Source organism: Trichechus manatus, unplaced genomic scaffold (genome assembly GCF_000243295.1).
Source record: "Trichechus manatus latirostris isolate Lorelei unplaced genomic scaffold, TriManLat1.0 scaffold00208, whole genome shotgun sequence".
Taxonomy (NCBI): Eukaryota; Metazoa; Chordata; class Mammalia; order Sirenia; family Trichechidae; genus Trichechus; species Trichechus manatus.
In genome coordinates this window covers 2,964,420-2,980,236 of record NW_004444144.1, presented here as the reverse complement: position 1 = coordinate 2,980,236, position 15,817 = coordinate 2,964,420, and the positions used below count along the sequence as shown (strand labels likewise).

Genomic DNA, 15,817 nt, shown 5'->3' with positions numbered 1-15,817 from the left:
GGAACAGGACTCTTGCTCGCAGGCTGTGAAGATCGATGAATTCCAAGATCAACAGGTAAGCTGCTAGCTCAAGTCCCAAGAACCAGAGGTGAGACGACAAGAGGCAGCTGCTGGGTCTGGAACAAGCCAAAAACCCTTGACAAGGCAAGCAGAAAGGGAATAGTTGGCGGAGGGAGGAGAGATGAAGGCTGAGGGGGCAGTGAGTCGCCACAGGCCCTGCCCCTACCGGTACCACTCAGCAGATTCCATCATGGTGGTGATCGCATATCAAATTTCAACAGGGAAGTGATCACAACATTATACAACTGCTAAAACACTGAGAATCATGGCCTAGCCAAGTTGACATACAATCTTAACCACCACACCATCTCACTGAGAGTCTTCCCCTTTTTTGCTGACCTTCTACTTTACCAAGCACAGTGTCCTTCTCTAGGGACTGGTCCCCCTTGATAACATGTTCTAGACATACATATATATGTATGTACTGGGTTACCATGTAAAATGAATTTCTTACTAAGGGTCACCATCAAATGAGCTTTAAATCCCAAGTACCAGAAAAAAATCTTCTGAAATGCAATCCAGTCTTGTCCTCCATCTGCTTAGAATCTCTCATTCCAAGCTCTATACCTTAAAAAGCAAGGCTTGTCATAACCTGGCCCCTGCCTGTGTTCCCAGCTTCATGTCCCACTGTTTGCAGTAGTTCCCAGCATGCATTGTGCTCTCCATGGCTTCAGTCTTCCTATCCTGTTTTCTTAGCCTGAACCCTCACTCTTCTTTCCCCATCCCCATCCCATTCCTTCTTTGCCCATCTGATTCTTGCTTGTCCTTTACGTCTGAGCTATAGCATCACTGCCCCTTAGAAGCCTTCCTGAATCTCCAGCCACCACCGTAACTCCCCTGCAAGTAGAAATGAATCATCCCTCCTTTGTGAATGTACTCAACTCCATTAGAGCCTTCATTTCCCCATGGGTGTTGACTGACATGCTCGTCTCTCCCATCTGGACTATGAGGTCCTGGAAGGTAAAGGTTGGGTCTCATTCAGCACTGTGCCCCCAGCACTAAGCACAGTGACTCGCATGGAATAAGCCTCTAAATATTGCATTGAATTAAAAATGCTTTATAAATTTTAATATGGGGTTTTAGTATAATCAATTATATTGCAATAATCAATTATAGCACAATGGTTAAGCGCTTGGCTGCTAACCAAAATGTCGGCAGTTTGAATCACCAGCTGCTTCTTGGGAGCAAAGACTTGGCTATCTGTTTCCATAAAAATTACAGCCTAGGAAACCCTATGGGGCAGTTCTACTTTGTCCTATAAGTTCTCTCTGAGTTGGAATTGACCAGCTCTTCCAACTGGTTTGTTCAGGTTCAAACCTCTGCTGAGAATTTGCATTTCTAATAAGTTTCCAGGCGATGCTAATACTGCCGGTTAAGAAGAGCAGTGGTTCTCAAAATTTATTATACATAAGAATCACCGGGTGATCTTGTTAAAATGTAGATTTTGATTCAGTCTATCTGAGGTGGAAATGTAGATCCTCTGCAGGGGTTTGAACCGGAATAAACCAGTTCAAAGCCCTGGAATTGACTCAATGGCACACAACAAAAACAACAATGTAATCAATATATCAGGTTTTCTCATGCATTTGTTGCATGGTTGTGTTTAAAGAATTAGTCTGCTACCTCAACAACTACTTCTCTAGAAGGAAAAGAGAAATACAAATCCATTCATGTTCTTTGACTTCCTTTGTTTCTGTGTGACTATTTCTATTACCATGAGTCAATCCTATTGAAGGTGGTGTTTAATTTTATACTTTAGCTTCCCAGTTCTGGTGATCTGTGGAGCATTCATATGGACTTTGAAACCAAACGGCTGGATCCCTGGGAACGAATCATACCTGCCTTCAAGTACAGCCGAGATGTTCCGTTTTTCGAAATGCTTGTCCCCACAACTGACACAGTGCGCTTTGGGTATCTAATGGAAAAACTACTGGCAGTCAAGCATTCAGTGCTGTTTACTGGAATCACTGGAGTCGGCAAGGTAGGAAACCTGTATCAAACAAGAATGTCCAAATTGAGAGCTTGTTGGACTTAGAATTGTAAGCAATCATACATTATTTCTCGGGAAATTCTTTTGAATTTTGATAACTTTTTCAGGAAGACGGTAACTATGCTGAATCTATATGAACCCTAGTAATTGTTCCAAAGTTTGCCAGTTTCTGAAAAAAATCCTTGGTGTCCATATCATATAAACCAGAGGATCCTATGGACCATCGTTTGTGTTTTGGTGCTTTGGCATTGTACCCCTTGGAGTCTCCAGGGCTGCCTACTGCACTGGTTAGGGTAGGAACTGGCCAGAGCAGGTTGTGTCCCCAGTAGACTGTTGACAAAGGTCAGTCTGTCCCTTCTGCCTGTTTACCTAACACAGCAACAGTGTCATTTGACTGTTGTGGAGATAAGTCAAGCATGGGGAGAAATGCAACTGTTGCGCTTCTTGGTTTTGGGGGATTCCACATAAACAGGGATTCACTGTCTCCAGGCTCCATTATTTTTAAAAGAAATAGAGCATTTCTTTGGGCCTTCTGTGACTCTTGCTATCAGATTGGCTTGTATAGTAGTCAAAATGGATTTTGGTATAAAAATAGAAGAAAGCTTTTGGCTGAGATAGAGTCAATTGGAATATTTCTTTGCTCTCGTAAATATAACTAAATGGAATCTCCAGCAAGAGAAAAACAGACATTCCAATATGGCTTTACCCTCTCACCTTTTTATCCTGTTTCTTACTTATCATATGGGATCATTACTAATACAGACAATTGAAAATTAGTATTTTGAATTTAGAATCAATTAACATATTTTTTTAAATTTTAAAGTCTGTTATTGCAAAAGGATTGCTAAATAAAATTCAAGACTCAGCTGGCTATGTTCCTGTTTATCTAAATTTTTCTGCTCAAACTTCATCTGCAAGAACACAAGAGATCATTGAGTCAAAACTGGAGCGGAAAAGAAAAAATATTCTAGGTAAGAATTAGCATTTTAGTTTGTCTCACATAAATTATTAATTAAGCTAATAAATCACTAAAACAGTGAACGTGATAAAAATGTTATTGTTGTTAGGTGTAGTTGAGTCAGTTGCGACTCATAGCAACTCTATGTACAATAGAACAGAACACTGCCCAGTCCTGAGCCATCCTCACAATCGTTGCTATATTTCAGCCCATTGTTGCAGCCACTGTGTCAATCCATCTCATTGAGGGTCTTCCTCTTTTTCGCTGACCCTCTACCAAGTATGATGTCCTTCTCTAGGGACTGATCCTTCCTGATAACATGCCCAAAGCATGTGAGATGAAGTCTCATCATCCTCCCTTCTACGGAGCATTCTGGTTGTATTTCTCCTAAGAAAGATTTGTTCATTCTTCTGGCAGTCCATGGTGTATTAAGTATTCTTCACCAACACCATAGTACAGATGTATAAATTCTTCTTTAGTCTTCCTTATTCATGGTCCAGCTTTTGAATTCTTATGAGGCGACTGAAAATACCATGGCTTGGGTAAGGCGCACCTTAGTTCTCAAGGTGGCATCCTTGCGTTTTAACACTTTAAAGAGGCCTTTTACAGCAGATTTGCCCAGTGCAATGCATCTTTTGATTTCTTAACTGCTGCTTCCAGGGGCTTGATTGTGGAATCAGTGGAATTTGTTGTGGAATCAAGGGAATGAAATCCTTGACAACTTCAATATTTTTGCCGTTTATCATGATGTTGCTTATTGGTCCACTTGTGAGGATTTTTGTTTTCTTTATGTTGAGGTATAATCCACACTGAAGGCTGTGGTCTTTGATCTTCTTCAGTATGTGCTTCAAGTCCTCTTTACTTTCAGGAAGGAAGGTTGTGTCATCTGCATAACTCAGGTTGTTAATGGGTCTTCCTCCAATCCTGGATGCTGTATTCTTCTTCATATAGTCCAGCTTCTTGGATTATTTGTTCAGCATACAGATTAAGTACGGTGAAAGGATGCAACCCTGACGTACACCTTTCCTGATTTTAAAACATGCGGTATCCCCTTGTTCTGTTCTAACAACTGCCTCTAGGTCTATGTACAGGTTCCTCATGAGCATGTTAAGTGTTCTGGAATTCCCATTCTTTGCAGTGTTATCCATAATTTGTTATGATCCACACAGTTGAATGCCTTTGCATACTCAATAAAACACAGGTAAACATTTTTCTGGTGTTCCCTGTTTTCAGGCAATATCCATCTGACATCAGCAACAATATTCCTTGTTCCACATCCTCTTCTGAATCTGGCTTGAATTACTGGCAGTTCCTATTGATGTACAGGTGCAACCATTTTTGAATTATCTTTAGTATAATTTTACTTGTGTGTGATATTAATTATATTGTTCAATAATTTCCACATTCTGTTGGATCACCTTTCTTTGGAATGGGCACAACTATGTATCTCTTCCAGTTGGTTGGCCAGGTAGCTGTCTTCCAAATTTCTTGTCATAGATGACTGAGCGCTTCTAGTGTTGCATCCGTTTGTTGAAACATCTCAATTGATATTCTGTCAATTCCTGGAGCCTTGTTTTCCACCAATGCCTTGAACTTCTTCCTTCATTACTATCAGTTCTTGATCATAAACTGTCTCTTGAAATAGTTAAACACTGACCAGTTCTTTTTGGGACATTCCTTCCATCTTATTTTGATGCTTCCTGTATTGTTCAATTTTTTGCCCATAGAATCCTTCAAGATTGCAACTCGAGGCTTGAATTTTTTCTTCAGTTCTTTCTGCTTGAGAAATGCTAAGTGTGTTCTTCCTTTTTGGTTTTCTAACTCCAGGTCTTTGCACATTTCATTATAATACTTTGTCTTCTCCAGCTACTCTTTGAAATCTTCTGTTCAGCTCTTTTACGTCATCATTTCTTCCGTTTGCTTTAGCTACTCTACGTTCAAGAGCAAGCTTCAGAGTCTCTTCTGAGATCCATTTTGGCCTTTCCTTTCTTTCCTGTCTTTTTAACAGTCTTTTGTTTTCTTCATGTATGATGTTCTTGATGTCATCTCACAACTCGTCTGGTCTTCGGTCATTAATGTTGAATGCATATTCTTGAGATGGTCTCTAAATTCAGATGGGAAATACTCAAGGTCGCATTTTGGCTCCCATGGATTTGTTTTAATTTTCTTCAGCTTCAGTTTGAACTTGCATATGAGAATTGAGGGTCTGTTCCGCAGTCAGACCCCGACCTTGTTCTGACTGATGATATTGATCTTCTCCATCATCTCTTTCCACAGATCTAGTCGATTTGATTCCTGTGTATTCCATCTGGTGAGGTCCACATGTAAAAAAAAAACAAAAAACAAAAACACCTTGCTGTCAAGTTGATTCAGAATCGTAGCAACCCTATAGGACAAAGTAGAACTGTCTCATATGGAGACATGTTTAAATCGTCAACAAAAATCACAACTTGTTTGTTTCCTGGTGCTCCTGCAGGGAAAGAAAATGAATTTAAGAATTATGATTTCCCTTGGAAAATATAAGATAACACTTAGGTATGGATTTGGACAAAATGGACACCTTGTAGGTCAGAATGAGCTCAGTTCTTTCTTGAGTAAGGAGGGCTCCAGCAGAGTCTCTCCTTGAGGAGGAGAGCCCTCTCCCCTGACCCCATCTGGACCCCTTCAGGGAGACGTGGACCTGGCCAGAACATCCATGCTGTCAGGTAATGGATAACATTGCAAAGAATGGGAATTCCAGAACACTTAACATGCTCATGAGGAAACTGTACATAGACCAAGATGCAGTTGTTCGAACAGAACAAGGGGATACTGCATGTTTTAAAATCAGGAAAGGTGTACGTCAGGGTTGTATCCTTTCACCGTACTTACTCAATCTGTATGCTGAGCAAATAATCCAAGAAGCTGGACTATACGAAGAAGAATGGGGCATCAGGATTGGAGGAAGACTCATTAACAACCTGAGTTATGCAGATGACACAACCTTGCTTACTGAAAGTGAAGAGGACTTGAGTACTTACTGATGAAGATCAAAGACCACAGCCTTCAGTGTGGCTTATACCTCAACATAAAGAAAACAAAAATCCTCACAAGTGGACCAATAAGCAACATCATGATAAACGGTGAAAATATTGAAGTTGTCAAGGATTTCATTTTACTTGGATCCACAATCAAGCCCATGGAAGCAGCAGTCAAGAAATCAAAGGACAAATTACGCTGGGCAAATCTGCTGCAGAAGACCTCTTTAATGTGTTAAAAAGCAAAGATGCCACCTTGAGAACAAAGGTGCGCCTTACCCAAGCCATGGTATTTTCAATCACCTCATATGCATTTGAAAGCTGGACAGTGAATAAGGAAGACTGAGGAAGAATTGATACCTTTGAATTATGGTGTTGGCAAAGAATATTGAACGTACCAAATCTATCTTGGAAGAAATACAGTCAGAATGCACTTTTGAAGCAAGGATGGTAAGACTGTTTTACATACTTTCAATATATTATCAGGAGGGACTATTCTCTGGGGAAGGACATCATGCTTGGTAAAGTAGAGGGTCAGTGAAAAAGAGGAAGACCCTCAACAAGATGGATTGACACAGTGGCTACAACAATGGGCTCAAGCATAACAACGATTGTGAGGATGACTCAGGACCGGGCAGTGTTTTGTTCTGTTGTACACAGGGTCGCTATGAGTTGGGACTGACTCAACGGCACCTAACAACAACAACTCTGTGGACTGACCCTGCTTCTCTGGCTGGCACTGAATGACTGTCCAAGCTTTCTGTGTGGCAGGCTTCCAGGAGTGAGCTTTCCTGAGGAACTCCCAAAGAGTCCTCCACAGGCCAAGCATTGGCCTCCCCACTGGACGGCTCTCTGATGTTCGGAAGCAGTCTCTCAGATCCCACTCAGTCCCACCCTCCAGAGGTGCACCCCATAGACTCTTGCTGCTGGGGTCCACTTACCTAGTCACAGCCCTCCTACTGGCCAGATGCTCAAACTCTGCTCTCTTCCACATTGTTCACAATCCAGTTGGCCTTCTCACCCTAAACAGTGCAGATACCAAATGCTTCACTGACCCCCTCTTTCCTTTTCTCTTTTTCCTGCTCAGATATGCACAAGGCAACAGATGCCTGTCTGTCTTTCTGGTGGGGAACCCGCATCTTTATGAGTGATTTTGTTAGAGCCTCTCCTTATTCCCTGCCCTACTACTTGGCTTCCAGGGGCCAGACGATGGGATGGAGCACTGAGTTTGCCTCAGTTACCTTGAAAGCGCCTCCTGTAGTTAATCCCAACCACAGGGACTTGGCTATCTGTTCATCAGGTAGAGTCATCTGCTCTGCTTAGCTCAGTCTCTTGCCGCTGCCATCACTCATTCTTTTTGTTTTTTTCTGACAAGTGTGTATGTTGACTTTCTGGAAGTTAAATGTGGTATTGTGCAGCCTCACTATACTGAATTTCCCTTTGATGTGATCAGGATATTTTTTAACACCCAGCCCAATTTTCCCTGTGAGGGTAGTAGATGGCATTTGTGTGAGAAAATCTTCAGTGTTCTGCTTCCTAATGTGAAAATAAAATGACCTTCTTTACCCCATGCCCAGGCCACACAGTTAGCAAGGGCAGCAGTTGTGGCTGCGGTTGAGAAAAGTTGAGATCTAACTGGAGGTCATGTGCCTCGGAGAGTGAGGGGTTATGGACACCTGAAAGCATGGATGTTCTGGCCAGGTCCACGTCTCCCTGAAGGGGTCCAGATGGGGTCAGGGGAGAGGGCTCTCCTCCTCAAGGAGAGACTCTGCTGGAGCCCTCCTTACTCAAGAAAGAACTGAGCTCATTCTGACCTACAAGGTGTCCATTTTGTCCAAATCCATACCTAAGTGTTGTCTTATATTTTCCAAGGGAAATCATAATTCTTAAATTCATTTTCTTTCCCTGCAGGAGCACCAGGAAACAAACGAGTTGTGATTTTTGTTGACGATTTAAACATGCCCAGACTGGATCGCTATGGCTCTCAGCCTCCCATTGAATTACTCCGGCAGTACCAAGATTTTGGTGGATTTTATGACAGAAACAAACTCTTTTGGAAAGAAATACAGGTTACTTTTGGTTTTAAATTACTTTGTGTATTTAAATTTAAATGGCATGGGAAGGAATGTGACTTCAATGTTTCTTTGATGTCATTCAGTTTAATTCATGTAATTCAGTTCATTCAACTGATTTCCTGCCATGCTTGATTCAGAGATTCACGGACAAGTAAGACAGCCTCCGCCTCCTGAGGGCTCAGCTTCAGAGTGGACACGGATGTGTATTTATAATGCAGGGTGAGGAGTGGAGAGACAAGAGGGAGACTGGGGGGGTAGGGGGGCTGGGCTGAGCATGAGAGAAGCCTACCCAGAGGAAGTGATTTCAAAGCTGTATTTTGAAGGCTCAGCATGACAAATCAAGAAAGTGAAGTGTTTTCCAGCTCTGGAGCAGGGATTGTGAAATGTCACGCAGTGTGAAGTGGGCACCAAAGCAGCAGGAGAGGATAACCAGGAGGTTTTCAGAGGGTACATCCTAGAGGGCCATGATGCCATGATGAAAAACCAAACCAAACATGTTGCTGTTGAGTTAATTCTGACTCATAGCAACCCTATAGTACGGAGTAGAACTGCCCCCATAGAATTTCCAAGGAGCACCTGGTGGATTTGAACTGCCAACCTTTTGGTTAGCAGCTGTAGCATTTAACCACTACACAACCAGGGTTTCCATGTCATGATGAGGAATGTGGATTTATCCTGTGAGTGATGGGGAGCCTCTGAAGGAAGTGTTATGGAAAGGTCTCACTGGCTGCAGAGTAGGAATGGACGAGAGAGGAGGCAAGACCAGAGGCAACTGCAGATCTGTTAGGAGATGAGGATTGGAGCCCAGTGTGGTGAAGCATGTGACCAGCAGGGGTGAGGGAAATATTGATAGGACTCGTGGGATACGGAGACTGAGGGAAGAGTAGGAACCTATGTTGACTGCCCTGTTTCTGTTCTGGAGAATGTGAACCACCAGCCTAGACAGGAAAGGGGAGTGAGTTTAGTTTTGCTCACAATAAAAACATTTAGTTGTACCAGGCACAGTTCTAAGTGCCTCCCACTTTCTAACTCATCTTACTCTCCCAACATTCTGTAAGACACTTAGTGCTATTAGCCTCATTTTACAGCTGACAAACAGAGGACCAGAGTATTAACAGTTGAGTAACCTGCCCAAGGTCACATTATTAAATGGCAGAACTGGCATTAGAACCCAGTGCTTTCAACCAAGATTCTTCCCTGTCTCCCATGTTAAGCTCAGGTGCCTTGGGACATCTAAGTAGAGCTCTCTCAAGATGTTGGCTTCTTAAGCGAGAGCTCTGGAGAAAGGATGAACAGGGAGATAAAAATTTAGAAGGAAAATAAAAATTCAGAATATAGGTTGTAATTAGAAGCCAGAAAGAACAGGTCACTTCAGACTTTTATATATATTAAGCATTTAATGCACCATGATAGACACAGAGTCTATCAATTTAACCTGCAAGTGTGGGTGAAAAGTCTATGCATTCGTTCATTCATTCAACAAATATTTATTGAGCATCTACTATGTGCCAGGAACTATTTTATGTCCTGGGGATTATTGTCGTTGTTAGTTGCCATCGAGTCGGCTCCAACTCATGGTCCCACAGAATGAAACGTTGCCCAGTCCCATGCCGTCTATATGATCTTTGATATGTTTGAGCCCATTGTTGAGGCTATTGTGTCAGTCCATCTCATTGAGGGTTTCCCTCAGTTTTGTTGGCCCTCTACTTTCCAAACATGATGTCCTCTTCTAGCGAGAGATACCAGAGTGAGTGAAACTGTCAAAAATCTCTGCTCTAGTGGAGTCTACAGCAAACCTGGGTGACGCACATCTAACCTAAAGGTGGGTGGTTAGAACCCACCCAGAGGCACCATGGAACACAGGCCTGGCAATCTGCTTCCGAAAGATCACGGCCTTGAAAACCCTATGAAGCAGTTCTACTCTGCACACTTGGGGACGCCATGAGTCAGAATGGACTTGATGGCAACTGAAACCAACAACACCAAAGTGGAGCTCACTTTCTGGTAAAAGCATAAGCCAAGGAAGGGTGAGTTACCATGGAAAATGACAGAGGAAATGCAGCAATCACGAAAAGTGGAGCATTTGAGATGGATTATGGTTTTTCCTTTAAGTAAGCCATAGTCATTCGTTCAAGGGGAAGACTAAAGTAAGAGTAAGTGGCAGAGAGAGGAATGGAGATTGAAGAGATAGTACAAGCTGCAGTGGAAGTGAGAACTGATAGGGACACAGGGAGCAGGTCCTGAGAAAGGTGCCTCATGGTCGCTGGTACAGAGAGCCTGGGACAAGAGAGAAGCCCACACTCAGTCTCCAGGAAGAGGTAGGCAGCTTTCTTCTCCCAGACTGTATTTGAAGTCTGTATTAAACAGCAAAGTCCCTCCTGAAAATAGAATGCAATTAGGACACGTTGTAAACAAAGTCATTCTTTTGCAAAAGGCTTTTTACTTTCCATGAGAGTTTCTCTAAGTTTATCTTTCCAAAAGCCTGTTGAAGGAAGATTATTATGTCCACTTTACATGTCTAGAATTTCCCTGTCTCTGTGCCAGGGATATGAGGGTGGGAAGAGAATGACCAGGTCAAACCTCCCACTATGCCAGCCCTCACCTCAGGTGTCCAGTGACTTCTCCCTGCCAAACAAGTTACACAGAAATGCCCCACTCTGGAATTGAGGGTCTCCGTCATAGGGCCACAGACTGCTGCTCTGACCCAGGTGAATCTCACTGCCCCCTATATGTGCCCCACAGCTGCTCTGAAGCAGATGGCTAGTTCTCTCCTGAATGTACCCATTACCCCCACCCATGTGCCTTTGTGAGCATGTCCCCTGCCTGGAAGGTCTTCACTCTCCAGCTCTGCCATTGGAATCCTCCGGCTCCTTCAAGGCCCATCTCCAAATTACCTCTTTCACGGAGCCTTCCCTGGACTCCCGTTCCAATGTGTTCTCCTCATTCAACTATGTGGTGTATTTTGTGTGTCTGTTACGACCCTCACACTCTGTCTTGAATTAGAGGTCTTTGTGTCATCATCTGTGTCTTATTTTTCCTCATTAGACTGTGAGCTCCTGACCGGTTTCTCCATCATCATTATGGTCCCTGCCAAGCTTAGTAACTTGCACATAGTAGGCTGTTGTTTGTTGGAGCTGAATTCACATAGCAACAGGAACCTACCTACCTCAGGCCTTGGTGGTGTAGATCTGAGGCTAAGAAGAAGAAAGATACATTCCAGAGAAACTGTTATCTACTTTAGCACGCCCCTAAAAACGTGATGATCAATATCTAAAAGGATCAGCTTTGTAAATTTTTGTTCACTAGCTTTTCCCAGTTCCAGAATTTCCTTCTCACATATAGGCTAATCATAGTAAATATCTCTCTGATCAACTATTTCTTTTCATCTCCATTTCCATTATCCAAAGCCAAGCCATTTCTCTCTTGGAATGCTGAGACCACTACTTTTCAGTGGTCTCCACACCCCTGCCATGGGTCCCCATCCTGCGGACAGCCAGTGTGGTCCTTTCAGATGCAGCTCCGATAATGTCATCCCCTTCCTCAAACCCGTCAGTGCCTTCCTGTTGGTTTTAGGACTCCCCTCTCTCACTGAAGGAATTTGCACAGGCTGTTCCCTTTGCCTGAAACGTACCCTGCTTCTCTACTTTGGCCTTGTCTCCTGATTCCTATCAGCCTTCAGATCTCCACTCACATGTCACTGTTTGTAAAATCTTTTCTGACCCCATGGACTCAGTTAGGTTCCCCTATCAAGCACTGGCATAGCATTATGTCCCTTCCTTCAAAAAACTCACCACGGTTTATATTCACATATTAATTTCTGAGATTATTGGCTTATGGTATTAAGCTCTGCCCTCCCCCCAAGCTCCATGAAGGCAGGGAGAAAGTGGCTTTGTCTCTCCATTTTACCCACAAGAGTCCAGCATAATGCCTGCTACGTACAAGTACCACAAAGCCTACTACTTAGTATTTGTTGAAAGAATGAATATATTTTAACATCAGATACAAATTCTTATAGTAGTTTAAGTTTTTAACATAAGAGTACTTATACAAGGTAGATGTGTTAGCTGAAGGACCTTGAACAAATTACTTAACCATCCAGAGCCTTGACTTTTTTCCATCTACGAAATGGGGACAATAATAGTGATCTCCTGGGGTTGTTGTGAGGATTGAGTCAGATAATGTGTCTGAAATGTAATGCAATGCTGCCGTCTGGTAGGCCCTCAAGAAATGTTGACTTTGAGTCCTGCCATTGGGATGGGCAGATCCCTTCACCTTCTTTGCTGGGTGACCCAAGTGGACCTCTCCCCCACTAGGATGTAACGATCGTGTCAGCATGTGCTCCTCCCGGGGGTGGCCGCAACCCTGTGACCCCCCGCTTCATCCGCCACTTCAGCATGCTGTGCCTCCCGATGCCCTCCGAGCACAGTCTGAAACAGATCTTTCAGGTGAGTGTGGATTTAAACCTAGGCAAGAGGGAAATACACATATATATGTCTCCCACGATCAAAGTGTTTATAAGGAGCCCATCTGTCCTTTCCCTGAGCAGAAACAAGGTAACACAGGACATCTGGGGAGAAGCTGACAGGCATTTGTATCACTGCCTCTGTGGCAGTTTTAGGATTACAAAAAGACTGTCAAAAACACAGCCCCTGCCTTTAAGGAAAGTTACATCCTAGGCCTTTGTCTCTTAGCAGATCTCACCCACTGCCCAGACCTCACCTCTGTGCTCCTTTCATACCTGACCACCAGGTCTGTGTGTCCACTTGCCCACCAAATGGCAACACCTCGTGTCCCCTAGAATGAGCGCAAGCTCAGCATGCCTAAAACAACGCTGTTCACCTCTGCCACCACCACCACCTAAAACAAGACCACCCACCCATATTTCATTCCCTAAGGGGCCACTGCCCCCTCTTTTAAATGGGGAGAAAAGGACATCTGCCCTGTAAGGTCATTTCAAGGATTAAATACAAAGTACTAAGCCCAAGTGTTCAGTAGTCCCAAAAAATCCCATTGCCATCGAGTCAATTCCAACTCATAGCGACCCTATAGGACAGAGTAGAACTGCCCCACAGGGTTTCCACGGAGTGGCTGGTGGATTCAAACTGCTGACCTTTTGGTTAGCAGCTGACCTCTTAACCATTGCACCACCAAGGCTCCAAGTGTCCAATAATGAGACATTATATTGAGTAGAATGATGATGAAAGAACATGAAGCATCATAACTAGAGCATGCTGCAGCCAATTAGCAAAGGCTGCATAGAGAAGGTAGTCTTGGAGGATGCAAATTGACAAGGAGGAACAGATCCTCGAAGCAGAAGGTACTTGGGTGAATGCAGCTGTAGAGGCAGGAAATGGTAAAGGCGGTGTATGGGGAAAGCAAGACAGTTCGGGTGACTGGTGTTTAGAAGCCGACTTTGGCCATAATCACTGAGGGGCTGAAGAGGGCCAAGGACATGGGAATTAGAGAGCCCCCACACTGACCACATCAGGTCTCCTTTCAATGGAGGCCCTCTTAAAGGAGAGAAAGGAGCAGAGTCAGCATGGACACAACCTTTGGTATATGGGAAAGTGGTTTTCATATTGAAATAGCTAACATCCATGGGAGTTGTTTGTAATAAATTTTAAGTAGTTACAATAAATTGTTTAGCGCTAATGGCATGATATGTAAGAACTGCAACATTTGGGAAGACCTTTGGAGAGTGCTTTAGAATACAAAAGGATAAAGTAGAGAATTTGAGAATGATTTTGTATTTTAATAAATTAAAGCAAATTTAAGGTTGTCCTTACAAAATCTCATTCTTAATCATTCCAAAATGCTTTCTTGTGTGGGAACGACCGGGGAGAGTCTGGGCTTCTGGGAAAGGAGTTGTCCCTCCTGCCTGTGGGGTTGTCATGTCCATGGGAACCTGTCATCCAGGGAACATCATCTAGTCAGCACGTCACAGATGAAAACGGGCAGGAGCTGAAAAAAAAAAAGGAACTTCCTGTTTCCACTGTAAATTAGAGGCTTGTATTTAAAATGTGTACTGGCTGTGGATGGTTGCTATGGAAATGAAATGAGGCAAGACTGAGGGATTCTGAGGGCCACTGGGTTGGACTGGATTCAGGTAGGGGAGAGTATTCCGCTCATTACCAGGACAGACAGGATATTTTAGCTTTAGAAGAAAATGACTTACTCTAGGCCCATGGATCTCAAAACTTTATTTTTAATCGCAACTATCTAGGCAGGGCCAAAGAGTTCATAACCCTGCTACCCTATCCTTTGTCATTGTATGAAAGAAAAAGAACCTGGGGATAACCAACAGCTAAAGAGAAGCAAACTCAATAAGTTAAAGTAAATTTGTTGTTAGCAACATATATAGATTTATTTTTACTGTATAAAAGCCTATAAGCCTAAATAGTATATAAGTACATACATACAGACATATATAATGTTTTTAATCACCTAATAGTTTTAAAACAATAAATAATACTACTGTAGTTTTAAAGTCTGTTCCAAGTTAAATAGCACATATACATAGGAGCACACCACTAATGGCAGGTCACGATTTGCACAAATTTTGGAACACGTGAGGTTATGTGTGACTCTTCCTTGAACCACAATTCATACATACCTTAGTGTTTACTTATTAGAAAATTATATGACAAAAATATGCATCACTGTACACTCTAGGGATTACCTAAACAGCACACAACGAATTAAATTGATAATGTTGTCATTAAATGTAATTTCTAATTAGAAAGGTACAACCACAGCAATGGAAAACCATGATCAATTCTATAAAATACTAATAATTTCCTTATGCCAAAGCATCCTTACCCAAAACTGTGGGAATTCTGACTCTGTCTCATGTGCTTGTTCTTAGTGGGAGCTTTGCAATGCTGCCAAATACGTCATGTCAGCCAGACTCATAAGCAGAATACCAAGCTGTGGTCCTCAGTCAACTCTACTACATGCCAATTTAGGGACCCTTAATTCAGTCATTAAACAAATATTTGTTGAGCATGTACCATGTATCAGACATTGGTACCATTATGAACAGAAGCTCCTCGCGGAGCTTCCACCACAGAGACAGATAATAAACAGGTGAATGAACTATTCTACATAAATAAAATAAAAATTCCCATCTGTCTGTTCTCCTTCACACATATACAGCTTGCTAGTTTTTCATCAAATCTAAACGTTGCAATTTAAATGGTCCTACTGAAAACATGGGCCATGTGGAGAATATTATGTTGGAGACCCTCAAGGAGGTACCTCCCAATGAGAGGTGGTCTTCATAAGCAACTGAAACTAATGTTCAGCAGGAGGCCCACTGTTGTCAGAGAAGACAAATATTTCCATTTACTTCAAAATATCTCCAGTGTGAACCCTAAATCTAAAGTTACAAGGACTGACTCACTAACATTGATATGCATTCTGGTGGCTTCTCCCATGAGTAATTTCAGGGTTAATGGTAATGGGAATTTATCTATTTAAAAACCTATAATTACTTTTCCTAAGCAACTGAGGGTGGAGAGCTAGCTAATAAGCATGTATGTTCAAATTGTGGTAAGTTGTGTGTGAGAACATCAGGGAGCCATGAGAAAAACTAATGGGGAGACTTCATTTAGACTGGGTGGCCAGGGAAGGCCTCTCTGGGGAGGTGACATATTACCTAAAACCCAAAAGATGAAGAAGTACCAGCCAAGTGGAGAGTCATGGGGGTTGTGCACTG

At 42.7% G+C, this 15,817-nt stretch overlaps 1 protein-coding gene across 1 annotated transcript in view; it reads left to right on the top strand.

Moving 5' to 3' along the window:
• The window catches only part of DNAH6 (dynein axonemal heavy chain 6), a 349,864-nt gene that overhangs the window by 174,895 nt on the left and 159,152 nt on the right, over positions 1–15,817 (top strand). Inside the window, exons 38-41 of the mRNA XM_004388248.1 lie at positions 1,820–2,041; positions 2,874–3,021; positions 7,937–8,094; positions 12,414–12,545. Coding sequence (XP_004388305.1) covers positions 1,820–2,041; positions 2,874–3,021; positions 7,937–8,094; positions 12,414–12,545 — 660 coding nt within the window. The remainder of the gene's footprint in view (positions 1–1,819; positions 2,042–2,873; positions 3,022–7,936; positions 8,095–12,413; positions 12,546–15,817) is intronic.